The 21,231-nt window shown below is 46.9% G+C and overlaps 2 protein-coding genes across 9 annotated transcripts; one reads left to right on the forward strand and one right to left on the reverse strand.

Moving 5' to 3' along the window:
- On the reverse strand, positions 1-3,573 carry dbt (dihydrolipoamide branched chain transacylase E2). Of its 3 annotated transcripts, none has more exons than XM_061296455.1 (11): positions 3,429-3,573; positions 2,793-2,946; positions 2,637-2,712; positions 2,235-2,416; positions 1,820-1,947; positions 1,510-1,717; positions 1,279-1,445; positions 981-1,058; positions 723-914; positions 529-600; positions 1-453 (listed from the first exon to the last, which is right to left on the reverse strand). In XM_061296455.1, exons 1-11 carry the CDS (start codon positions 3,471-3,473, stop codon positions 286-288), a joined length of 1,470 nt encoding a protein of 489 aa, XP_061152439.1. In that variant the 5' UTR covers positions 3,474-3,573; the 3' UTR covers positions 1-285. The 3 variants fall into 3 exon arrangements, with proteins under 3 accessions (XP_061152439.1, XP_061152438.1, XP_061152440.1); XM_061296454.1 differs by lacking the exon at positions 3,429-3,573 and adding an exon at positions 3,242-3,422; XM_061296456.1 differs by lacking the exons at positions 2,637-2,712; positions 2,793-2,946; positions 3,429-3,573 and adding an exon at positions 2,088-2,169 and having other exon boundaries at positions 2,235-2,376.
- An 11,958-nt stretch (positions 3,574-15,531) lies between these two features.
- On the forward strand, positions 15,532-21,019 carry rtca (RNA 3'-terminal phosphate cyclase). 6 transcript variants are annotated; one of them, XM_061296464.1, is made up of 11 exons: positions 15,532-15,709; positions 16,623-16,723; positions 18,035-18,214; positions 18,287-18,410; positions 18,514-18,572; positions 18,677-18,818; positions 18,886-19,010; positions 19,750-19,808; positions 19,885-19,979; positions 20,051-20,155; positions 20,380-20,542. In XM_061296464.1, exons 1-11 carry the CDS (start codon positions 15,665-15,667, stop codon positions 20,470-20,472), a joined length of 1,128 nt encoding a protein of 375 aa, XP_061152448.1. In that variant the 5' UTR covers positions 15,532-15,664; the 3' UTR covers positions 20,473-20,542. The 6 variants fall into 6 exon arrangements, 4 of the variants coding, with proteins under 4 accessions (XP_061152448.1, XP_061152447.1, XP_061152445.1 ...); XM_061296463.1 differs by having other exon boundaries at positions 18,071-18,214; XR_009717815.1 differs by lacking the exon at positions 20,380-20,542 and adding exons at positions 19,423-19,534; positions 20,885-20,909 and having other exon boundaries at positions 15,559-16,723; positions 18,071-18,214.
- Positions 21,020-21,231: the final 212 nt, after the last annotated feature.

Consider the following 21,231-nt stretch of genomic DNA (forward strand, 5'->3'; position numbering starts at 1 on the left):
AAAGATATATGAGCATTTATTTGTTTCTATTTTAATACAAGAGTGTGCCGGCTCGTCCCTAGACGAACTGAGGCAGTAACAGAGCGTAACAAGAAACGCCACCGATAATCACATCGCAAGATCAAATGACTGCCTTCTGAAAGGGACAGTGTCAGTCATCTGTGAGTGGGAGTGGCCAGTGGAGGGTGACCTCTCTATTCAGGCACTCCTTTCTTTCTGTCTGTCAGGAAGGCCATTGAGGCGGAGCCACTTCCTCACGATGATGTTCGGGAGGGAGGCAGCAATTCACTTCAGGTGCAGCAGCATGCTGGCTGGATTCTGCAGGAAGTCTCGCCACATGTTGGAGAAGCGACACATGGTGGCGCCGTCGATGATGCGGTGGTCGGCCGACCAGCTGACATTCATGATGTGAGCACGGGTCACGTGACCGGAGACGTCGAAGCGTGGCAGCACCTGACCACAAACGCACAGGAAGCGGCTCAGTGCCCTGCAACGCCGTCAGAAGCTGGCTCCAACAAATGCGCCCACCTGGATTTTCCCCAGTGCCCCGATGGCGACCTCTGGCGGAAGGATGACAGGCTTGGCGTACGTCCCCCCGATCTGTGGACACGACACACCAGCCGCGTTTTGCTTGTTTGTTTGTGTTTGTTTGTTTGAGAGTTGACTTCAATAGCGGAAAGCGGCCACTGCCGTGTTGAAGGAACGCTGGCTGGCCGACTCACCGATCCAATGTTGGACAAGCTGAAGGTTCCTCCGCTCAGGTCCGCTGTTCCCAGCTGGCCGGCGGCGCCAAGCTCCTGGAGCCGGTTAAGTTCCTGCGCCACTTCCAGGATGCTGAGCAGCTGTACGTTCTTCACGGTGGGAACCAGCAGACCAAGGCTTGTGTCCATGGCCACGCCGATGTTATGGGATGCCTGGCGACACGTCACCACACCACACGCTGACAACGTTACCACGTGACGCCAGCTAGTGGGCCTCACCTTGTATGTGATGTTCTGGCAGGACTCATCCAATGAGGCGTTGAGGATGGGAAAACGGGTGAGGCAGAGGGAGGCGGCCTGAGCCAACGAGGGTGCAGCATTAACAGACACGTCAATGAAAGGGATCAGAAACAAAGAGTGCAGAACAGGTGGCAAGTGTCAAATGAAGCGACCCTGAGCTGTCGGACTGTCTGATAAAACCGCTGTGACATCACAATCAGGCCCGTTGACATCGTCAGCTGGTGGTGGCGGCGCCGCCACCCTAACCCAGCAGCGGGGAACGACGAATGGAGCAAACCTTAATGAAGAAGGGCATGTAGCTGAGTTTGAGCCCGTGACCGCGGGCCTCGGTCCTCAGCTCGGCCCGGAGCGCCACCAGGCGGCTGAGTTCCACTTGCTCGCACAACCCCAAGTGAGGAATGCTAAGCGCTGCCATCATGCTCTTCACCATCGCCTTTTGGAAGCCTGCAAGGACAAAAACGCTAAGCTAGGTCACGCTAATGTTAGCACACACGGGATCAACCTTGACCTTTGAGCGGCTCGGTCACGTCTTTGCCAGCCAGGACGCGGAGGGATGCAGCAAGCGGCGGTGGCTTGGGGGCCGGAGAAGGAGTCCGGATCTCCCCAAAGGGACTCGGGGGCAAGATGGCTCCCGTTTGCTTAGCCAGGAAGTTGAGAATGTCCTCCTTCAGGATGCGTCCATCCTTTCCAGAGCCTACCACCTCACTCAGCTTGATCTGAAGCAGAAGAGCAAGCCGTGTTCAAGCAACGCAACCGTGTTCAACTTTGCGAGGGGATCGAGGCTGAATTTGAAACGTTTGAGTGCTACGAATGCCAACGTTGTTCTCCATGGCGAGGCGTCTGACGGCGGGTGTAGCCTGGGTCTTGAGTCCTTTGATTTCCTGGTGGGTGTGTTCCTCTCGAGCCATGGCGGGCGTCTCTACCACGTCTTCTTCCTGGATCACATCTGGGCGGGGGCAACAAGTGTGTCAGCATTACATGCATGCACACACGCGGGCGTGGCAGGACCGCCTTGCGTTGTTTTTTGTGGGGGCCCTAACCAAGCGCTGATAAACGCTGATGTTTCTTTTGCCGTTATGGCCGTACCAGTGCATTCATGTGCCAGTGCTTTCTGCTCTTCTGTGGCACGACTCGTTCATGCACTCACCTTCCGCTCTTCTAAAGGTTTCTGGAAAAACACCCAACTCTGGAACTAGACTCTAATCATCGTCGCACAGCCTCGGTTCAACGCACCCGAAGTGGACTCGGTCTCGATGTCCACCAACGGTTTGCCCACCAGGGCGATGTCGTCGGTGTCATAGTAAAGTTTTGTGACGACGCCGTCGTATCGACTGGTGATGGTGACCGACGCCTTGTCGCTTTGCACCTCGCAGATGCTGTCAAACTGAGACACTCTGTCTCCCTCCTTCACGTACCTGCATGCACATACGTAAACACGCGCACACCAGTGCCTTTCAGAAAACGCTCACTCCATAGGAAGCCAAGCGTCGGCGCCGCTTCGGGAATCCTTTGCTCAACCCCCACTCCCAAAGCCCCGCAAAAGGACGTTGGAGCTACTATCTGAAAACCCTGGCGTAGTGATAAGCGAATGAGCAAAGGATTACCAAATGGCCTGTTAGGCGCTCTTGGACATACCACTCCTTCACCGTCACCTCCGTGATTCCCTCGCCGATATCAGACAGTTTGAACTGGACGACGGCTCTGTGACACGCTGCACGTTCGCGCATACAGAGACTGTCAGTAGCATCAGCAGTGGGCTCATCATCAGCGACAGCCCAAAAGGTGTCCAACCTGCAGACCCGTGCAGAGTACGGCCCAACATCTGGAAGCTTCTGCTGCACACCTGCAACTTCCTGTCCAATGTGGGGGTAGGAAGCAAGCGAAGCGTGGCAAGGCTGCGCTCCTCCTGTACACTTAAACATCGCCGGCGGTACTGATGGATCAGCTGACGGGAAGACACACACGTCAACAGTTTTCAAAAGCATCTGCCCTTCTCGTAGAGAAAGTCCAGGGTTAAGGGACCATTTAAAGTCACAAGAGGAAGGCTGTCAATACATTTGATGCGGATTGCATTCATCCATTTTCACACTTTTACATGGATTTAATTTGCCTGGACTCTTCATGTGTGTTGAATTATTGTGACAAAGTTAAGGAACGTGTTTGGCTTCATCGACTTTCAGATGGTTGTCATTGTGATACAGTGAAACGAAGTCAGATTGATTAGTTCGCGGTTCATTCACCTTTCCACCATGCTGGGCTAGGCGAGCCACTGTAAGGGTCGAGGTACACTCACTGTTTTGTGCTAGCATTAGCATTTATCCGGCAGGTCGTGGTGTGAAGTCGCGTCGCTAAAGCTCAACGCGCTTGTCCGAGAAACGCTTTGAGATCTGATGCCGTTTGTGTTTTAAGGATTTTTGTTGTTCTTACCAATCTTCTATAGACCACGGCAGAGCCTCTTGCAATTGTCGCCATTTTTCTCCGTCGACGTCACGGATACACGCCCCGCAAGCCGCCAATCAACGTGCAGTGGCGTCACACGAGTGCATGGTCGCCATGAACCCTCCCCGATAATCTGATGGAAATAGCCATTTATTATCAAATTTTTTTTTTCAAAGAGGTTCTCATCCCCCCGTACCCCCCAGATTTATTAGTTGGATAATTTAATTTGCAAGCCAGTACAGTGAAAGGAGTTTTTAAAAATGGGAAAATAATTAATACGCCGCAATATCTTGATTCTCAGCTCAACCTTATTTACAGACCACTTTAAAAACAACCACAGATGCATACAGCTCAGTGGCCTAGTGGTAGCGTGTCCGCCCTGAGACTGGTAGGTTGTGGGTTCAAACCCCGGCTGGGTCAAGACTATAAAAATGGGATCCATTGCCTCCCTGCTTGGCACTCAGCATTAATGTTCAGAATTGGGGGTTATGATTCCCGAGCGCGGCACCGCTGCTGCTCACAGCTCCCCTCTCCCCCCAAGGGGATGGATTAAAATCACAAGGGGATGGGTTAAATGCAGAGGACAAATTTCACCTCACCCAGATGTGTGATAGGGATGGGCGGATCGATACCAAAATAACGATATATCAATCCAGGCTGCTCATTTTTGCGTATCGAACCACCTAGCTAAAATATCGACACTTACAATTATTTAATTATATTTTTCCTCATTTTTTTCTGCTCCAATTTGACGACTTGCACTCATGCTAGCACTACTTTTCCTTCCGCCTGCTGCACCGGCGTGTCCTGCTCTGTTCTGCTCCCGCCCCCTTTTCTCACAAGCCAAGCCCTCCTCCTCCGCCCCCCGTTCTAATCCAAACACAAACAAGCATGGCCACGGCGGCGGCCCAGTCCGAAAGTAAGAGAAGTCTGGTTTGGAGGTATTATATTTTAGTTAATAACAACGAGGCAAGATGTGAAATATGTCACAAAACGATTAAATATTGTGGCAACACCACAAACCTAACAAAACATTTAAGTAAAATTCACCCCACGGTTCATGAAGAGCTGCAGTTGAAACGTGCCGCAGACACTAAGGCAGCGACGGAAAACCCTGCAGCCACACCGAGGCTAAGGTACCAAATAGGGGTGTAACGATACATCGATACACATCAATTAATCGATATAATGCTCTACGATTTATTGGCATCGATGCTAAACGTAAACATCGATTTATATCGCCGTGTTTGCCCTCGGACATTAGACGCGACTTTATTTTGAAATCCAGTTTATTGTTGCTAGCTTCCTCTTTCCGGGAGCAGTGCGGCGTTGTTGTGTTGTGAGCAGAGCAGGCACGTGAAAGGGGAGTCGACAACTAGTACGCGGCTCCTGGGCTGGTGCTATGGCTAGTGTCCAAAAAGACGAGGAAATTTGCTCCCCTTTAGACTTCAAGTCATTCGTTTGGAAGCACTTTGGATTCCAAAGAAAAGATGGCTCAACGAACAAGACACGTGCAGTTTGTAAATCCTGCCATGCGGTGATCATATATTCAGGGAGGACAAATCTCGCCGCACATTTAAAGAAAAAACACGACATCAAAGTTCAGTGTTAAAATAAGCACTTTGTATACTACAATACTCTTGTAATTTCCTAAATAAAGAGTTTGCAGTACCTTGTTGATTTTGCGTATGAATTGTTATAAATCAGGATATTGTTCTATATTTTTTATTTTTAAAAAATCTGTATATATCGATCGTAGAGCGCCATATCGCGATATATCGTGAATGAATCGCAGCAGGCTTTACGATATCGGCAGATATCGTATCGTATTTCTTTGTATCGATATGATATCGTATCATGACAAAACCCACGATTTACACCCCTAATATCCAGGTATCAGGTGCTAACCGAAAATCGTAAGCATTTGTGGTTGATGTGCTATTCGAAGCAATAATTACTGCGCTTTAGTCAGTCATTTATAAATAAAGTTTTCCCCTTTTCAATTTGTGGTCCAACGCCATACGTTTTATTTGTAACTCCACTTCCTATAAACAACACTAAAGTATTACAATATTAAATGTAAGTATACAGTGTCTTTACAAATTGATAGTTTTGCTGCTCATGACGATTAAACCCTGGATCTCTGTTGGTACCATGTCTCTTTTTACAATATACTAAATGACAAAACTTTTTCCCCAACAACAGAGAGAGAGAAAAAAAAGTAAAGAATAGCTCCTTTTAATTAAAGTTATACTATTAATATGCATCTTCCATTAATGTTTTTCTAAAAAGGTTAATAATTCATGTACACTTCCGGATGGAATATCGGATCGATATGGGGTATTTTTGGGCAGGAAATACTTGGTATCGGATCGAATCAAAAATCATTGGTATCGCCCATCCCTAGTGTGTGACAATCATTGGGACTTTAATCTTTAATACAGAGTGCTCCCCATAAAGTAAAATGAGACATATATAGACAGTGAAGGAATGGGGTCGAAATACAAAAAGTCCTGCCTAACAACAAAAACAGATATGCTCAAACCTCATTGAATAAAGTACATAAGCAGCCAAGTACATTCACATATTAAATCAATAAAAGAAACATTTTAATCATATAATTATACCTACACACCAAATCAATAAAGAAGACATAACTAGACATTTTTGATAGGTGGTAATGACAAAGGTTTTTATAACTGATATATCTGATCTATTGATATATTTCTGAGCACTTTGAAATAACCAATGTTTTTTTGATATAATGCCTGAATAGCTTAATGACCCTTAAAGAACTGTTTAATGCAGTGGTCCCCAACCTTTTTTGCGGCACGGACCGGTTACATGTCAGAAATATTTTCGCGGACCGGCATTTATATAAATAAATAATACATTTATATAAATAAATGAATAATACATTTATAATAAATATATAAATACGATGAAATAAAATGATACGACTGACATAAAAACAAGTACAAATGACAAAAATAAAACTCACCATTACGTTGAATTAGTGGGAGCACTGAGTTTGTTTCTCAGAAACGAGCCGGTCCCATCTAGACGTAATCGGAGACAATGACACCCGAGGTGATTAAGGTTTGTCTTTTATTGCAGGATGCTTGGTCTTCATGTGTTGAAGCAGTTTTGAATGCTTCACTGCCTGGTTAGTTAGCCTGTTGCCACATATTAGCTTTGCTGGCTCGACTGGGGAAACATGTCACGTGACCGGGACGAGTGTCTTGACCTGAATTAATTGATCGTTGATAATTTAAAAAAACTTTTTCTGTGCGGCTTGGCGGCCCGGTACCAAGTGACCCACGGACCGGTACTGGTCCGCGGCCCGGTGGTTGGGGACCACTTGTCACAACCGTGCCAGAGCACGGGCTGCCTGCACTTCCCTCGGCCACACCCCTTTCGTTACCGTAATGTCTGTCACCTGGTTCCTCTTGTTACCCTGGTCGGTGTCTACTGCTGTGAACCGTCCCTGTCCGCGCCCAGTGTTCCTGTCGTTTGGTTTTCCTCGGTCTGTCTGGAGGCTCACGGTCAGAATTTTATCCTTGTCCAAGTGTCCATGTATCCAAGTTTCCAAGAAGACTTCTGTCTGTTTTCTGGCCGTGAGTCTCTATCCCGTTTGTGTCTTCGTTTCCCCACCTGACTCCCTTCCAACTCCCTTTCCCTTCAATAAATCCTAGTCCAAGCTGCATTTGGTCGCCCTGGCTCACCTCATTCGTGACAGAAGACACCGACCAACACAGCGACCAGCGCTTGGACCCCCCTCCACCACCAGCTTCCGTTGCCAAAGCCAAAGCCAAGCCACAGCCAAGCCACAGCCGGGCCACAGCCAAGCCACAGCCAAGCCAAAGCCACAGCCCAAGCCACAGCCGAGCGGAGCCACAGCCGAGCGGAGCCACAGCCGAGCGGAGCCACAGCCGAGCGGAGCCACAGCCGAGCGGAGCCACAGCCGAGCGGAGCCACAGCCGAGCGGAGCCACCGCCGAGCGGAGCCACCGCCGAGCGGAGCCACCGCCGAGCGGAGCCACCGCCGAGCGGAGCCACCGCCGAGCGGAGCCACCGCCGAGCGGAGCCAAGCCGAGCCAAGCCCCATCTGCGACGCCATCGGACCCGTGGCCGCCATCGGTTCCCCAAGTCGCCGCCCGAGTGCGGTTCATGTCCCCCAGGTCGCCGCCCGAGTGCGGTTCATGTTCCCCCAGGTCGCCGCCCGAGTGCGGTTCATGTTCCCCGAAGTTGCTGCCGATTGCGCGTCAGGCCCCAGTGTGTGCCGCGAGTGTGGCCCTGGGCCCCTGACCTCCGCTGAGTGCAGTTCTGTTCCCCAAGTTCCTGCCGATTGCGCGTCAGGCCCCCAGTGTGTGCCGCGAGTGTGGCCCTGGGCCCCTGACCTCCGCTGAGTGCAGTTCTGCTCCCCAAGTTCCTGCCGATTGCGCGTCAGGCCCCCAGTGTGTGGCCTTGGGCCCCTGACCTCCGCTGAGTGCAGTTCTGTTCCCCAAGTTCCTGCCGATTGCGCGTCAGGCCCCCAGTGTGTGCCGCGAGTGTGGCCCTGGGCCCCTGACCTCCGCTGAGTGCAGTTCTGTCCCCCAAGTCGCCCCCGAGTGCGGCTCTCTGCCCCTAGGCGCCGCCCCCCGAGTGCGGCTCTCTGCCCCTAGTCGCCGCCCGAGTGCGGCTCTCTGCCCACACGCCCCCCCCGCGTGCCGTCGTGAGGGATTGGATTTTGGGACGTCGGGAGCCGTCCCTTGTGGGGGGGGTACTGTCACAACCGTGCCAGAGCACGGGCTGCCTGCACTTCCCTCGGCCACACCCCTTTCGTTACCGTAATGTCTGTCACCTGGTTCCTCTTGTTACCCTGTGTATTTAAGCCCTGCCCGTGTATTTCTCCCGGTCGGTGTCTACTGCTGTGATCCGTCCCTGTCCGCGCCCAGTGTTCCTGTCGTTTGGTTTTCCTCGGTCTGTCTGGAGGCTCACGGTCAGAATTTTATCCTTGTCCAAGTGTCCATGTATCCAAGTTTCCAAGAAGACTTCTGTCTGTTTTCTGGCCGTGAGTCTCTATCCCGTTTGTGTCTTCGTTTCCCCACCTGACTCCCTTTCCCTTCAATAAATCCTGGTTCAAGCTGCATTTGGTCGCCCTGGCTCACCTCATTCCTGACACCACTGGTTTAATGCATGCCTGATGATTTTCTAAATTACGGACACTGCCAAAGTCGTCTAAAAATCTTTAGTACTTGATTGTATCTTATGTTTTGACCAGGGCTGTGGACTCGGTCGGATTTTTGCACCGGGTTCGAGTCCGAGTCTTGACCAGGAGTCCGAGTCCGGCTGTCCATTTTTTTCTGGTAATTCATGTGACTGCTTAGTCTTTATTCAAGGCTAATTTAGATCAAAATCTAAATAATTACAACAGTTTTGTGATGGCTTTGTCTTTATTAAACATATAAACGAATACAATAAACAGATACTTTCAAGTTTTAATCATTAATTACACCATTATAGCTCAGACATTTATCTAAACACAAATAATTAGTGACGACCCCACAACTATCGAAACAAATCAATGATATAAGCTGGGTGACATAATCGTCCTTGACATTGGTACACAATGTAAACATTAGCCTAAGTGCAACTCAACGTGGCCGCATTGATCGTAACTTACGCTCCGTTTCCCCCCCAAAATCTAGAGGCAAAACATTGTTCTCTCGCTGCTCCCGGTGTTGTGCTTGATTTGGTTCCCCCGTGAGATCTTGTTCCCCCTGCCGCGGTAGCGCGCACGCCTTATTTGGAAAGCAAAAAAACGATGTCATACGGCGTAAGCACTATGTTGTTTTCAATAAAAACATGAAGAACTCACGTTTGCGTCAGTCAATTTTAATTTTTATAAAGGATTATTCTCATTTGATGTCTTTAAATTCATCCGCGTTCTGCCATTGAAGCGGGGTGCATTCAACGACCAGTCTAGCATTAGTCAAAACTTTTGACTAATGCTAGACGCCAGTTTTCGATTACCGTAAATTCCGGACTATAAGCCGCGACTTTTTTCCAAAATTTTGAACCCTGTCTTATAGTCAGGTGCGGCTTTGTTAGGGTTTGCAGAATATCTTCATCGTATGATTATTATCACCACCACGTTGAATGGAAGAAAAAGAAAAGAAACCATTGCTTTTAGAGAATGTAGTCAACCAAAATTGTATATGTACCGACATGCCAAGATCTGGGAAAAAGCTGGAAAAAACAAAAACACAATATCTTTAAATTTGAGAGGCGACGATGATCTGACTGAAATTGATGCAATTAGAGTCCCCAGAGGAGTTCCTGATTAATAAGAATTAATTGACCAAATTGAAGCGGGATGGGAGTCCTCCATTTGCTGCTGGTGGACGATGAACAAGAACGTTGACAGGATAAATTACATCCATTGCAACATGCAGAAATTGGGCAAACGGACACAAGCGGGACTTGAGGCAGTGCACGAACAGCTAGCCACGCCTTCCCTAATGTCAATCCAGAACCGCAATGCTCTTGTTATGTTGTTGTCTGGGAAAGGAAGGGTCTGCGCAATGTTCAGGGAACAATGCTGCACCTTCATCCAGAATGACACCGCCCCTGATGGGAGCCTGACGAGAAGATGAAAGAGCACAACAAGTGGATGACTGCTTTTGGGAAGTATAAAGCCCTTGTGTCCTCAATTACTGCTATACTCACCTTGTGTGGATGTTGTTGTATTCCATGTCTCCGTGCTCTGTTTAATCGTCTTATCACTACAGCAATCTCACCCATGGACGACGAGATGGCCCGGGTATGCCTAATGTCTGAACGGCAGCATGTTGATGATAACGATGATGGTGATGCAATTTTTGCACTTGAGTTTACAGACTTTTTCCCAGATCTGTGTGTTTCCGAATAATGATGTCGCAACATTTAACCTCTTTGGTGGAAATATTTGTGCGCATACTTGTGATCCGACAACTGAAAATCAAGAGAAGTGGTTGTTTTTGGTAATGTCATAGATTGTTGTTGATCAGAACTGTTTTTCTTTGTTAAACATAGTTTGAAGTAGTTGCGTACAAGTTATCCTATATTTACTCAATGTTTGTTTAAGGAACTGCATACCAGTTACCTTACATTTATTTAACATTTGTTTTAGTGTTTAGGACAAGTTACTTATTGTTATTGAGTGTTAATTTGCTAAGTAGATAAAGTATAGCAAAGGTCTAGTTGCATTGTTCCACAGGAAAGCGGCAATTGAAGTTATCTGATCTCACTCGCGGACTACTCGGCCAACAACTGGAGAAGAACAGATGGACAAACTCTGCGGGGGTCACGGGCCGACAATGAAGTGCTAGTTCACACCACACTACATTCCTTAGCTAATCAACGTTGCTACAGACACAATCTTCCCTCCCTTTGGTGTAGCAACGCCTCTGTAACCAGGGCAACCAAAACAGTGATGAGAGGAGCAGAAGAAACATCTCAAATGACTAATGCAAAGGTTGCAGAAAAGGTGCTGTTTTTTGCTGTTTTCCGGACGTGCTGCTGTCCTTTCGGTGGCGGATCCAGGTCCAGATCACCCCAACGTTCTGACTGAAGGTCCCAAGAAGGAGGGGGACGGAGCCTGCGTCGACTGGACCCTATAAATTGGTGGAGCGCATCTCACATGCCGTCCGGCTGGCCGGCAAAGGAGGATCGTGGTATCATCTGTCCCAGTGCGCCCCAGTGAAGGGTTCCTGCAAGGACCCAGACCAGCCATCGACAGTCCCCGCCCCAGTTCATACAGAGGCAGAATAATCCTCTTCCCCCTTGGTGGCCAGGTAGTCCACCCTGAGCCACTGAAGACAACGACCACGCAGCAGACATTCCCAAGTTCTCCCCGGACGGAGCAGATCTGCGAAGGGGGTGAGAATCGTGCTCACCCTCCACCAGTGGGCGTGCCAAGCCCCCAACGACTGAACAATCGCGAGCAATTTTTATCTTGATTGATAACATTCTGGTCGCCTAAGGCAGAGGGACCGTGTAACTCTTTTCCTGCATTTAATCTGGCCGCAGGTTTTTTAAATTACACACACAATTTGGACTGGAGTATTGAGGAAAAACCTCATCTTCACTGGAAGTTATTGCTTTCATTGTATTTTCTTACTTATGTTTGATTGATCGAGGTTGACATAATCATATGATAAAACAGGAGGGATATGTTAGGGTTTGCAGAATATCTTTATCGTATGATTATGTTGGAATGTAACCTGTAATAATTTAACTAGTTTGTCCTGTCTAGACAAAATTAGTTTACCAAAGTGCTAAGAACCTTTCAACTGATTGACTAGACGCAGAGGAAGCAATCAAAGTTGCGTTGTTTACAGAAAGTCGTAAAAGGCCCCCTGCTATGCTTTGATCAGCAGGGGACCGGCTGCTTCACCCCAACCTGTGTATTCCCACACCCCCACTTTCAACCCCACTCTGTTTCTCTCAATAAATAAGCACCTGACGAGGCCTGAGTCAGACTTCATTCGACCATCGCTGTAAGCACAGCGACGAGTGAACTCTCCGCCTGCAGGTGTCTAAAATGACTTGCTTGACTCCAGTGTGGTTCTTGCAAAATAAGTTAGAGTGAGCACCACCCTAACACTTAACAAGAATTGTGATTGAACTCAACCAACCTGTGTAAGTCTAATTTCTGCTTCAGTGTCTTAGCATTTTCCTAAATCTGAAGAAATAAAACGAGCACGCAGTGAGTAAATTGGATAACAGGTGATTGGGTATGGCTTTTGCCGTGAGGCGTGGATAGCGCGCTTCCCAAATTGTGGACCAAATCCAACAACACCCCTGCTGTACTGTAAAGCACTGTGGGATGATGTACATTACGGACTTTTTGCTAAAATTCCGAACTTATCAGAATTTTCCAAATGTGACATTATCTTTGGGACTCTAAATATAGAAAAGAAATATGAGAATATGCTAGACACAATAATTGTGCTGGGTACCTTTTTTAATTATAAATGTCAACTTTTGAAGACAAAACCATCCTTCTTCAGTTTTCACAAAGAATTCTGCCCCTTCGCATATGTAAAGTTTATGGACAAAAAATAAGCTGTTGTACTGTATACTATGATTAACGATTTTAACCTTCCAGAAAGCCCCTAGTTTAGTTTAGTCTATATGTTCTTTCTTTCTTTCTTTCTTTCTTTCTTTCTAAGTTTTTTTTTAAATTATGTTGATCACTTGTTTGTGGTGATGTAGCTTATTCTGACAAATCTCAAGTTAGAACTAGAATTTTGCAATTTCTGGAGAAATTGCGTGTGAAGGCGAAATGTATGAATAACTTCTTCGGGGAATGCTGCCGAACGATGTTGAAACGTGTTGAATGACTTGAGAAATGTAGAAAATGTGGAGAATTTGTGGTGAATTTCAAAATAAAAGATGTGAAGTTTTTGGCAAGTTGTGGAATAGGTAAAAAAATGATGAACAGTTGAAAGTTGGAATGGGTTGAATCGGTTGAAAATGTAGAAATGAGAAGGGAAAAAGGAAATATTGGAGAATTGGGTGTGAATTTCAAAATAAAAGATGTGAAGTTTTTGGTAAGTTGTGGAATAGGTAGAAAAATGATGAACAGCTGAAAGTTGGAATGGGTTGAATCGGTTGAAAAATGTAGAAATGAGAAGGGAAAAAGGAAATATTGGAGAATTGGGTGTGAATTTCAAAATAAAAGATGTGAAGTTTTTGGTAAGTTGTGGAATAGGTAGAAAAATGATGAACAGTTGAAAGTTGGAATGGGTTGAATCGGTTGAAAAATGTAGAAATGAGAAGGGAAAAAGGAAATATTTGAGAATCGGGTGTGAATTTCAGAATAAAAGATGTGAAGTTTTTGGTAAGTTGTGGAATAGGTAGAAAAATGATGAACAGTTGAAAGTTGGAATGGGTTGAATCGGTTGAAAAATGAGAAGGGAAAAGGGAAATATTGGAGAATTGGGTGTGAGTTTCAAAATAAAAGATGTGAAGTTTTTGGTAAGTGGGAAGTTGTGGAATAGGTAGAAAAATGATGAACAGTTGAAAGTTGGAATGGGTTGGATTGGTGGAAAAATGTAGAAATTAGAGTAGAAAAACAAAATTTTAGAGAATTTTGGTTGAATTTCAAAATAAAAGATGTGAAGTTTTTGGTAAGTGGGAAGTTGTGGAATAGTCGGGGAATGCTGCCGAACGATGTTGAAACGTGTTGAATTACTTGAGAAATGTAGAATATTTGGAGAATTTGTGGTGAATTTCAAAATAAAAGATGTGAAGTTTTTGGTAAGTGGGAAGTTGTGGAATAGGTAGGCAAAAGATGAACAGTTGAAAGTTGGAATGGGTTGAATCGGTTGAAAATTGTAGAAATTAGAGGTGTAAAACGAAATTTTGCGAAATTTTCTCGGAATTTTTAACGTGAAAGCGTGAAATTATTGAATTTGAGAATTTTGGGAAGGTAGAGAATCCTTCCGAATGTGATTAGAATGTGTTGAATGATGTGAATTTCAAATTGGAACAACGTAAATGTGAAATGTTGAATGTGCCATTAAGAATGAATGGGGAAATATTTGTCGGAATTTGGGGAATTTTGCGGAATCGGAAAATCTTCGGAACGAGAAAAATGGAAGCAGCATGAATTTTTGGAATAAGTGAAAAGTGGAACGGAGTGAAAAGTGAAATAAAATAGAATAATAACTAGAATTTGCAATTCCTGAAGAAATTGCGTGTGAAGGTGAAGAAGTTGAATAAATATTTAAGGAATGCTGCAGAATGATGTTGAAACGAGTTGAATCGGTTGAAAAATGTAGAAATGAGAAGGGAAAAAGGAAATATTGGAGAATTGGGTGTGAATTTCAAAATAAAAGATGTGAAGTTTTTGTTAAGTTGTGGAATAGGTAGAAAAATCATGGACCATTGAAAGTTGGAATGGGTTGAATCGGTTGAAAAATGTAGAAATGAGAAGGGAAAAAGGAATTGGGTGTGAATTTCAAAATAAAAGATGTGAAGTTTTTGGTAAGTTGTGGAATAGGTAGAAAAATGATGAACAGTTGAAAGTTGGAATGGGTTGAATCGGTTGAAAAATGTAGAAATGAGAAGGGGAAAAGGGTGTGAATTTCAAAATAAAAGATGTGAAGTTTTTGGTAAGTGGGAAGTTGTGGAATAGGTAGAAAAATGCTGAACAGTTGAAAGTTGGAATGGGTTGAATCGGTTGAAAAATGTAGAAATGAGAAGGGGAAAAAGAAATATTGGAGAATTGGGTGTGAATTTCAAAATAAAATATGTGAAGTTTATGGTAAGTGGGAAGTTGTGGAATAGGTAGGCAAATGATGAATAGTTGAAAGTTGGAATGGGTTGAATCGGTTGAACAATGTAGAAATTAGAGTAGAAAAACGAAATTTTAGAGAATTTTGGTTGAATTTCAAAATAAAAGATGTGAAGTTTTTGGTAAGTGGGAAGTTGTGGAATAGGTAGGCAGAAGATGAACAGTTGAAAGTTGGAACGAGTTGAATCGGTGGAAAAATGTAGAAACTAGAAGTGAAAAACGAAATTTTGTGAAATTTAGCAAAATTGTGTGCAAATTTTACAAGTGAAAACGTGAACATTTTGAATTTGGCAAGTTTGGGAATGTCCTCAATGTGATTTGAACGTGTTGAATTATGTGAATTTCAAGCTGGAACAACGTAAATGTGAAATGTTGAATCTGCCATTAAGAATGAATGGGGCAAAATTCGCCGTAAATTTGTGAATTTTGCGGAAACGGAAATTTTTTTGAACGAAAAAAATGTAAGCACCTATGCCATGAATATTTGGAATAAGTGAAAAGTGGAACGGAGTGAATCGGTTGAAGTATGTGGAACTAGTTAAGCGCCAAAGAAAGCTAACGGAAAGCTAGCGCAAAATGTTGTAGAATAACAATAGTGTGAAGGTCTTCACCTTCACACTAATAATAAAGTGAATGGAGTAGAATAACAAGCCTTCGCCTTCACACAATTATTTTGTAAAATAATTGTTGTACGTATTTGCATAATTAACCAAATTGCACGTTCGCAGTTCTCCTCCTGGCCAGTTAGGGCGGTAATGCCCCGTATGGTTAACTCATTGCCGAGAAACATCAACAAAGCAGCAGCAGCACGGCAAACAGAAAGTGCAGCTACCTCGGTCTCCAGCACGTCGGCAAAGTTACGACGCCCATAACAAGCAGAAATTCAGGTTGGAGTTAAGATGGAGTCGACACCAGTGGAGCTCGACGGCAGCGTGATGGAGGGCGTGAGTGACGACACAAGACGTCCCCGAGCAAGTTCGCAGCCCGCTGCTGGCTCCTGACTTGCCGGCGTCCTGTTCTGTGCTGTGCTGTTCTGTCCTGTCTAGGGGTGCAACGATACATCGATACACATCGATTAATCGATATAATGCTCTACGATTTATTGGCATCGATGCTAAAGGTAAACATCGATTTATATCGCCGCGTTTGACCTCGGACATTAGACGCGACTTTATTTTGAAACCCAGTTCATTGTTGCTTGCTTCCTCTTTCCGGGAGCGCACTGCGCGTGTTGTGAGCAGAACACGCACGTGAAAGGGGAGTCGACAACTAGTACGCGGCTCCTGGGCTGGTGCTATGGCTAGTGTCCAAAAAGACGAGGAAATTTGCTCCCCTTTAGGCTTCAAGTCATTCTTTTGGAAGCACTTTGGATTCCAAAGACAAGATGGCTCAACGGACAAGACACGTACAGTTTGTAAATCCTGCCATGCAGTGATCAAATATTCAGGGAGCACAAATCTCGCCGCACATTTAAAGAAAAAACACGACATCAAAGTTCAGTGTTAAAATAAGCACTTTGTATACTACAATACTCTTGTAATTTCCTAAATAAAGAGTTTGCAGTACCTTGTTGATTTTGCGTATGAATTGTTATAAATCAGGTTATTGTTCTATATTTTTTATTTTAAAAAAAATCGATCGTAGAGCACTATATCGCGATATATCGTGAATGAATCGCAGCAGGCTTTAGGATATCGGCAAATATCGTATCGTAGTTCTTTGTATCGATATTATATCGTATCGTGACAAAACCCGCGATTTACACCCCTAGTCCTGTCCTATCCCCCTATGTTTCGTCCGCTTCCTTCTCTGGGTTGTCTCCTCTTGCCTTCCTCCTTTGTCGTTGCTTCCTCGCAGGGCGGCCAAATTTTGAGAGTGGCGGCGGCGCTCAGCTGCATCAGCGGTTCATCCGTCACGATCGCCAAAGTCCGAGCAGGAAGGAGCACCCCGGGACTCAGGTTTAAAAATACAACACGGATACAAAAAGAAAATGCGGTCTTTGTTGTTTCGCTAGTCCAGTGCTTCTCAATTATTTTCTGTTACGCCCCCCCCCTAGCAAGAAGAAAACTATTCGCGCCCCCCCTCCCCACCCCGACTATCCTAACTTGTCTTGTAAGTCGTAAAATGTTGCACTGTCGCAAACGTGACAGAAGTAACAATGAGAGCGCCACTGCCCCCTGCTGTAGTAAACGCGCAATTACACTTTATTCTAGTACTGCCAAAAAAAAAGCCTGTTCCCCAGGGTCACACGCGCCCCCCCAGGAATAGCACCGCGCCCCCCAAGGGGGGCGCGCCCCACTATTTGAGAAGCACTGCGCTAGTCTCCAAAAAACACTCGGTGGCCGATGGCTGGCCCGGGGAAAGATTCACTCCAGTGACACACGGCTGATTGGGAAAATATTTTATTCAACCGATGTCGGGGTGATGTCTATCCAAAAGTTTGTGTGGCCCCAAAAGCAAAGATGTTTCAGCTCTCAACAGCAAAGATGTTCGCCCCAAAAAGCCCCGATGTTTTCCCTGTTCTCTCTCTCTCCCTTGCTCTCTCTTCTCCCCCATCATTTGTACCTCGTAAGACAACAGCTGTGGTCAGAGTCTCACTCTACTGGTTACTTCCGATGCTCTTAAAAGAGCATGGACAAAGGTCTTCCTGGTCACGGACGAATGGCCCTTCCATATTCTAAGTACTGAAACTAGAGCTTCTCTGTACCGCAAAAATAGCTTAGGGTCTTCTCACTGCTGCTAGGTCGCCATTTAAGGCGACATACAGAGACGCATAGAATCCAAAGTTTCACCACTATCCCCTTCAACAACAACCGGGCTCCTTTATAAGGGGCGGGGATTATGAGAACGAGAAGGCGTGTGAGTTCGAGCAGTTTTACAAAGATGGGGGCTAGGAATCAGAATCATCTTGACTGGCCGAGTCTATCCAAAGCCCATGAGGAATTTGTTTAGGGCAGTTGGAGCCATGCCAGCGTCAACATTGCTTCAGTTGGTTTATTCGTTGGGTTCGGGCCTGTATGTTGGCTTCGACTCAATACATTCCTTGCGTATTGTAAAGCCAGAGTAAGAAAGTCTCCGACGTGTGTCATTTCTTAAACCACGTCCCAAACGACCGATTCCTGCTCCTTGGTCCACAATTGCATTTGGTGTCTGTGTTTTTGCCAATGTGTACGCATCCAGAGCGCAGCAGCATCAGATACGTAGCGGGTCGATGACAACATAGAAAAGGGGCCCGAACCACCTAAACTATTGCCTCAAAAGAAAAAGAGACGCGGTGCTTTCCCTTCACTTGTGTCCCCTGCCAGGCCTCAACACCTGAGCGGCCTTCAGCTGGTTTCCGACATGTGCGGCGGTGTCCTGCGTGGCGGCGCCATCGGCAGTGCCAACGTCAGCCTGACGCCGGGGAAGATTCGAGCTGGAAAGTACACAGCGGACACACGCACGGCAGGGTGAGCGCTTCCACTAAGACGCTAACGCATGCAGATGTGCGCTTTGTAGTCATTCTTGCGCGGGCGTGCCAGGAGTGTGTGTCTTTTACTGCAGGTGGCGCTGCCCTGCGCGCTCTATGCCAACGCCACCACCACCATGTGCCTCCGAGGAGGAACCAACACAGAGATGGCGCCGCAAATCGATTACATTCTCAAGGTAGCCGTCTTCATCATTGTCATCCTCGCCGTCTCCGTTTGACCAGATGGACGCGGGCGGAATCTGCGAGCTGGTGTTTAACGGTGTCTTGGTACATCTTCAGGTCTTCAAACCCATTGTGGAAAAGTTTGGAGTCAGTTTTGACTGTGACATCAAAATGAGGTGCATGAGTGTTGGGCTTGTCCGCTACACAGTGGCCACATGGTGGCGCCTCCTGGTCACTTCTTCAGCCAGCCATTCCTGATGTGTTACCATGTGTGCGTCAGAGGTTTTTTCCCAAAGGGTGGCGGCGAGGTGACCGCGACGGTGCGGCCGGTCAAAGAGTTGCAGGCACTCACCTTGCTGGAGAGAGGAACGATCACCAAGATTCACGGGTGGGCCTACGTGGCCGGCATCCTGCCTTTCAGGGTACGTCGGCATCTCCGTGCTTGGGTTTGCGCCCGTCTGACAGGGTTGCTGCGCTTTTTGTGTCCAGCTGGCCAAGGACATGGCAGCGGCCGCCATGCGCACCATCCAGCGAGAAATCAAGGAGCTGGATGTCAACATTCAAGTGTTGCAGGAGGAGAAAGAGAAGGCCTGCGCAAACGGAAACGGAATCATGTGAGCAAATGTGGCAACGGCCAGACCGGGTTGGGCCTCATTTCACCTGCAATTCAGTGCATGTTTTATTGCTTCACCGTCTCTGGAGCCTTATACTACGCAATAAATTGCCAGGTGGCCCCTGTAGAGTGGAGAATAATAATGATTGGGGTTGTTGTGGTCCAAAGGGCTTTGCTCATACAAGCCATCATCATGTCATTGCGGTGGCCTGTTGACAATTTGAAAGGCTGCTGCGGATCCAAATAAGCAGGTGGCCCACGTGCTTTGCTTTTGCCGGGCTTGCGGCTTTGATGTCGCACTGCACTTGTTTTTCTGGGTCGGGATCACATTGCCGATCGTTGATGTCGCGGGCGAGTGGGAAGTCACGGCTGACAGCAACTTCTGCGCCGGTTGGTCTTTGGATGTTTCTCAGAGGCCAAGCTGAGGTGTGCACCATATACGCGGAGGCTGCCCAAGCGTTTGAAACCGCACCTTTTGCTTTGCAGCGCCAGTGTGAATGTTCAGCACCTCAACCTACACACAACGTAAGCGTAAGAATTCCTTCCCGTCCAAGGTCGGAAGGTATCAAGCGAACAAGCTACTTGAATATTGAGGTCACAAACTGGGCCGAAATCTGATGGGCAGTCGGTCTCGCCAAAATTGGGGGACTGGGACCTTTGTTCTTTTTCCTGGAGGCGGAGTGACTATTTTGTTGCTGAAGGAAGCATTGCTGAAACCTTTCACATTTGTTTCTTCTCAGAATTTTTGCAGAGTCTTCCACAGGGTGTCTGTTTGCAGGTTGCGCTCTGGGCAAGAAAGGTGAGGATAGCAGCGTTGGACATTCCTCTCACACCCTAGTCTTCACTGGACAGGTGCTTGTGTGTGCGCCTTTCAGGTGTGTCCGCAGACAAAATTGGCATAGAAGCTGGAGAGAAGCTACTCAGAAACATATGCCACAACGGCTGCGTTGATGAATTCCTCCAGGACCAGGTAAGCGACCCGCCCTGCAAGAGGATTAGCGGCTACCAAGCCAGCGTGTTGATGCCCACGCTCTCCTTCAGCTCATCGTCTTCATGGCGTTGGCCAAGGGGACCTCTCGGATCCGAACGGGCGCCATCAGCCTACACACGCAGACCGCCATCCACGTGGCCCAGCAGATGACACAGGTGAGAGGTCACATCGGACACACGCATACGTATCTGACCTGGGGCCAAAGGTCGATCCTGAGCAAGTCGCCTCTGCCATCATTGGTGCTTCGGCTTGGCCCCAAACGGAAGCCGTCCCAGCTCACTGGTCCCCTGCAAGTTTTCCACTATGCACTCATCATTGTCATCCTGGTTAGCTTTGAATGACATCGCGGCACCCTGATCGATAGTCTTCTCTTTTCCAGGCAAAGTTTGCAATAAGAAAATGTGAGGATGAGTTGAACATCACCTACGTCATAGAATGTCAGGGCTCAGGCGTCTCCAACCCAAACCTGTAGACGAGACACTCCACCCCCTCCCCCACTCTGAATTTCACTGAATGAATCATCAATAAATGCATGCATCAAGTGTGCTTTCTTTATTGCTTTTGTTTGGCAAGCTCAGAGCCCGAAGCACAGCTGACAGGTGATGTGAGCGCTTGTGAGCCCAGTGGACACGTACAGTCGTTTTTTCATCTTCTTGTCCCATTGGTTGGTGCGGCTGCCACATACGTCGACCCTACGCCTTCAGATAGCTTTGCCCGCCCCACTCCCTCCTGTGGCAAGTGGTGCTGTATCCGGTGCCACAAACAACGCTGCTGATGCCCGCATTCATTGTTCCTTTTCCGCTCTGGTTTTACAGTATTAGGCAGATGATGCCATTCATTTTGTAGCCCTGATAGCATTTCAATTGTTGCCCTCATCCCTGCAGACCAACCTTGCTGCTGTCTGTCCTTCCCGAGTTGAGGCTGTATCTTCTTTGGAGGTCGCCCATGTAGGCCCCACTTGGCCAGCAAGGAGCTTCCAGATGGGTATCTTCAACCCAGTCAAACTGAACTGATTGTCTTTGCCATTTATCTCTTTTGGGGGTCGCAAAACCAGATGTTGTCAAGTGGACCAATTCAATTGAAGAGCGGCCTCCCTTCTGAGACATCCCAAGCGTTATTGACCGTTTGACCCAGTGCAGATGGTCTTTCTGCCTTTGTTACCCGAGCCGAGCCCTCTGTTACCTGAGCTGAGCTCGATGTAAACTCACACTTGTGGAAGAAATCCGAGAGT

This window comes from Syngnathus typhle, linkage group LG14 (assembly GCF_033458585.1).
Source record: "Syngnathus typhle isolate RoL2023-S1 ecotype Sweden linkage group LG14, RoL_Styp_1.0, whole genome shotgun sequence".
Classification (NCBI taxonomy): domain Eukaryota; kingdom Metazoa; phylum Chordata; class Actinopteri; order Syngnathiformes; family Syngnathidae; genus Syngnathus; species Syngnathus typhle.

Excerpts from the sequence above, each read along its gene's own strand:
- rtca (XM_061296461.1), top strand. The coding sequence starts at position 16,554 with ATGTTTCGTCCGCTTCCTTCTCTGGGTTGTCTCCTCTTGCCTTCCTCC. Across the intron at positions 16,724-18,070 it reads AGGAGCACCCCGGGACTCAG|GCCTCAACACCTGAGCGGCC; the intron begins GTTTAAAAATAC and ends GTCCCCTGCCAG. Across the intron at positions 20,156-20,884 it reads TGGCCCAGCAGATGACACAG|ACCAACCTTGCTGCTGTCTG; the intron begins GTGAGAGGTCAC and ends TCATCCCTGCAG.
- dbt (XM_061296454.1), bottom strand. The coding sequence starts at position 3,316 with ATGCTAATGCTAGCACAAAACAGTGAGTGTACCTCGACCCTTACAGTG. Across the intron at positions 1,948-2,234 it reads CGAGACCGAGTCCACTTCGG|ATGTGATCCAGGAAGAAGAC; the intron begins GTGCGTTGAACC and ends GCCCCCGCCCAG. Across the intron at positions 1,446-1,509 it reads CGTGACCGAGCCGCTCAAAG|GCTTCCAAAAGGCGATGGTG; the intron begins GTCAAGGTTGAT and ends TTGTCCTTGCAG.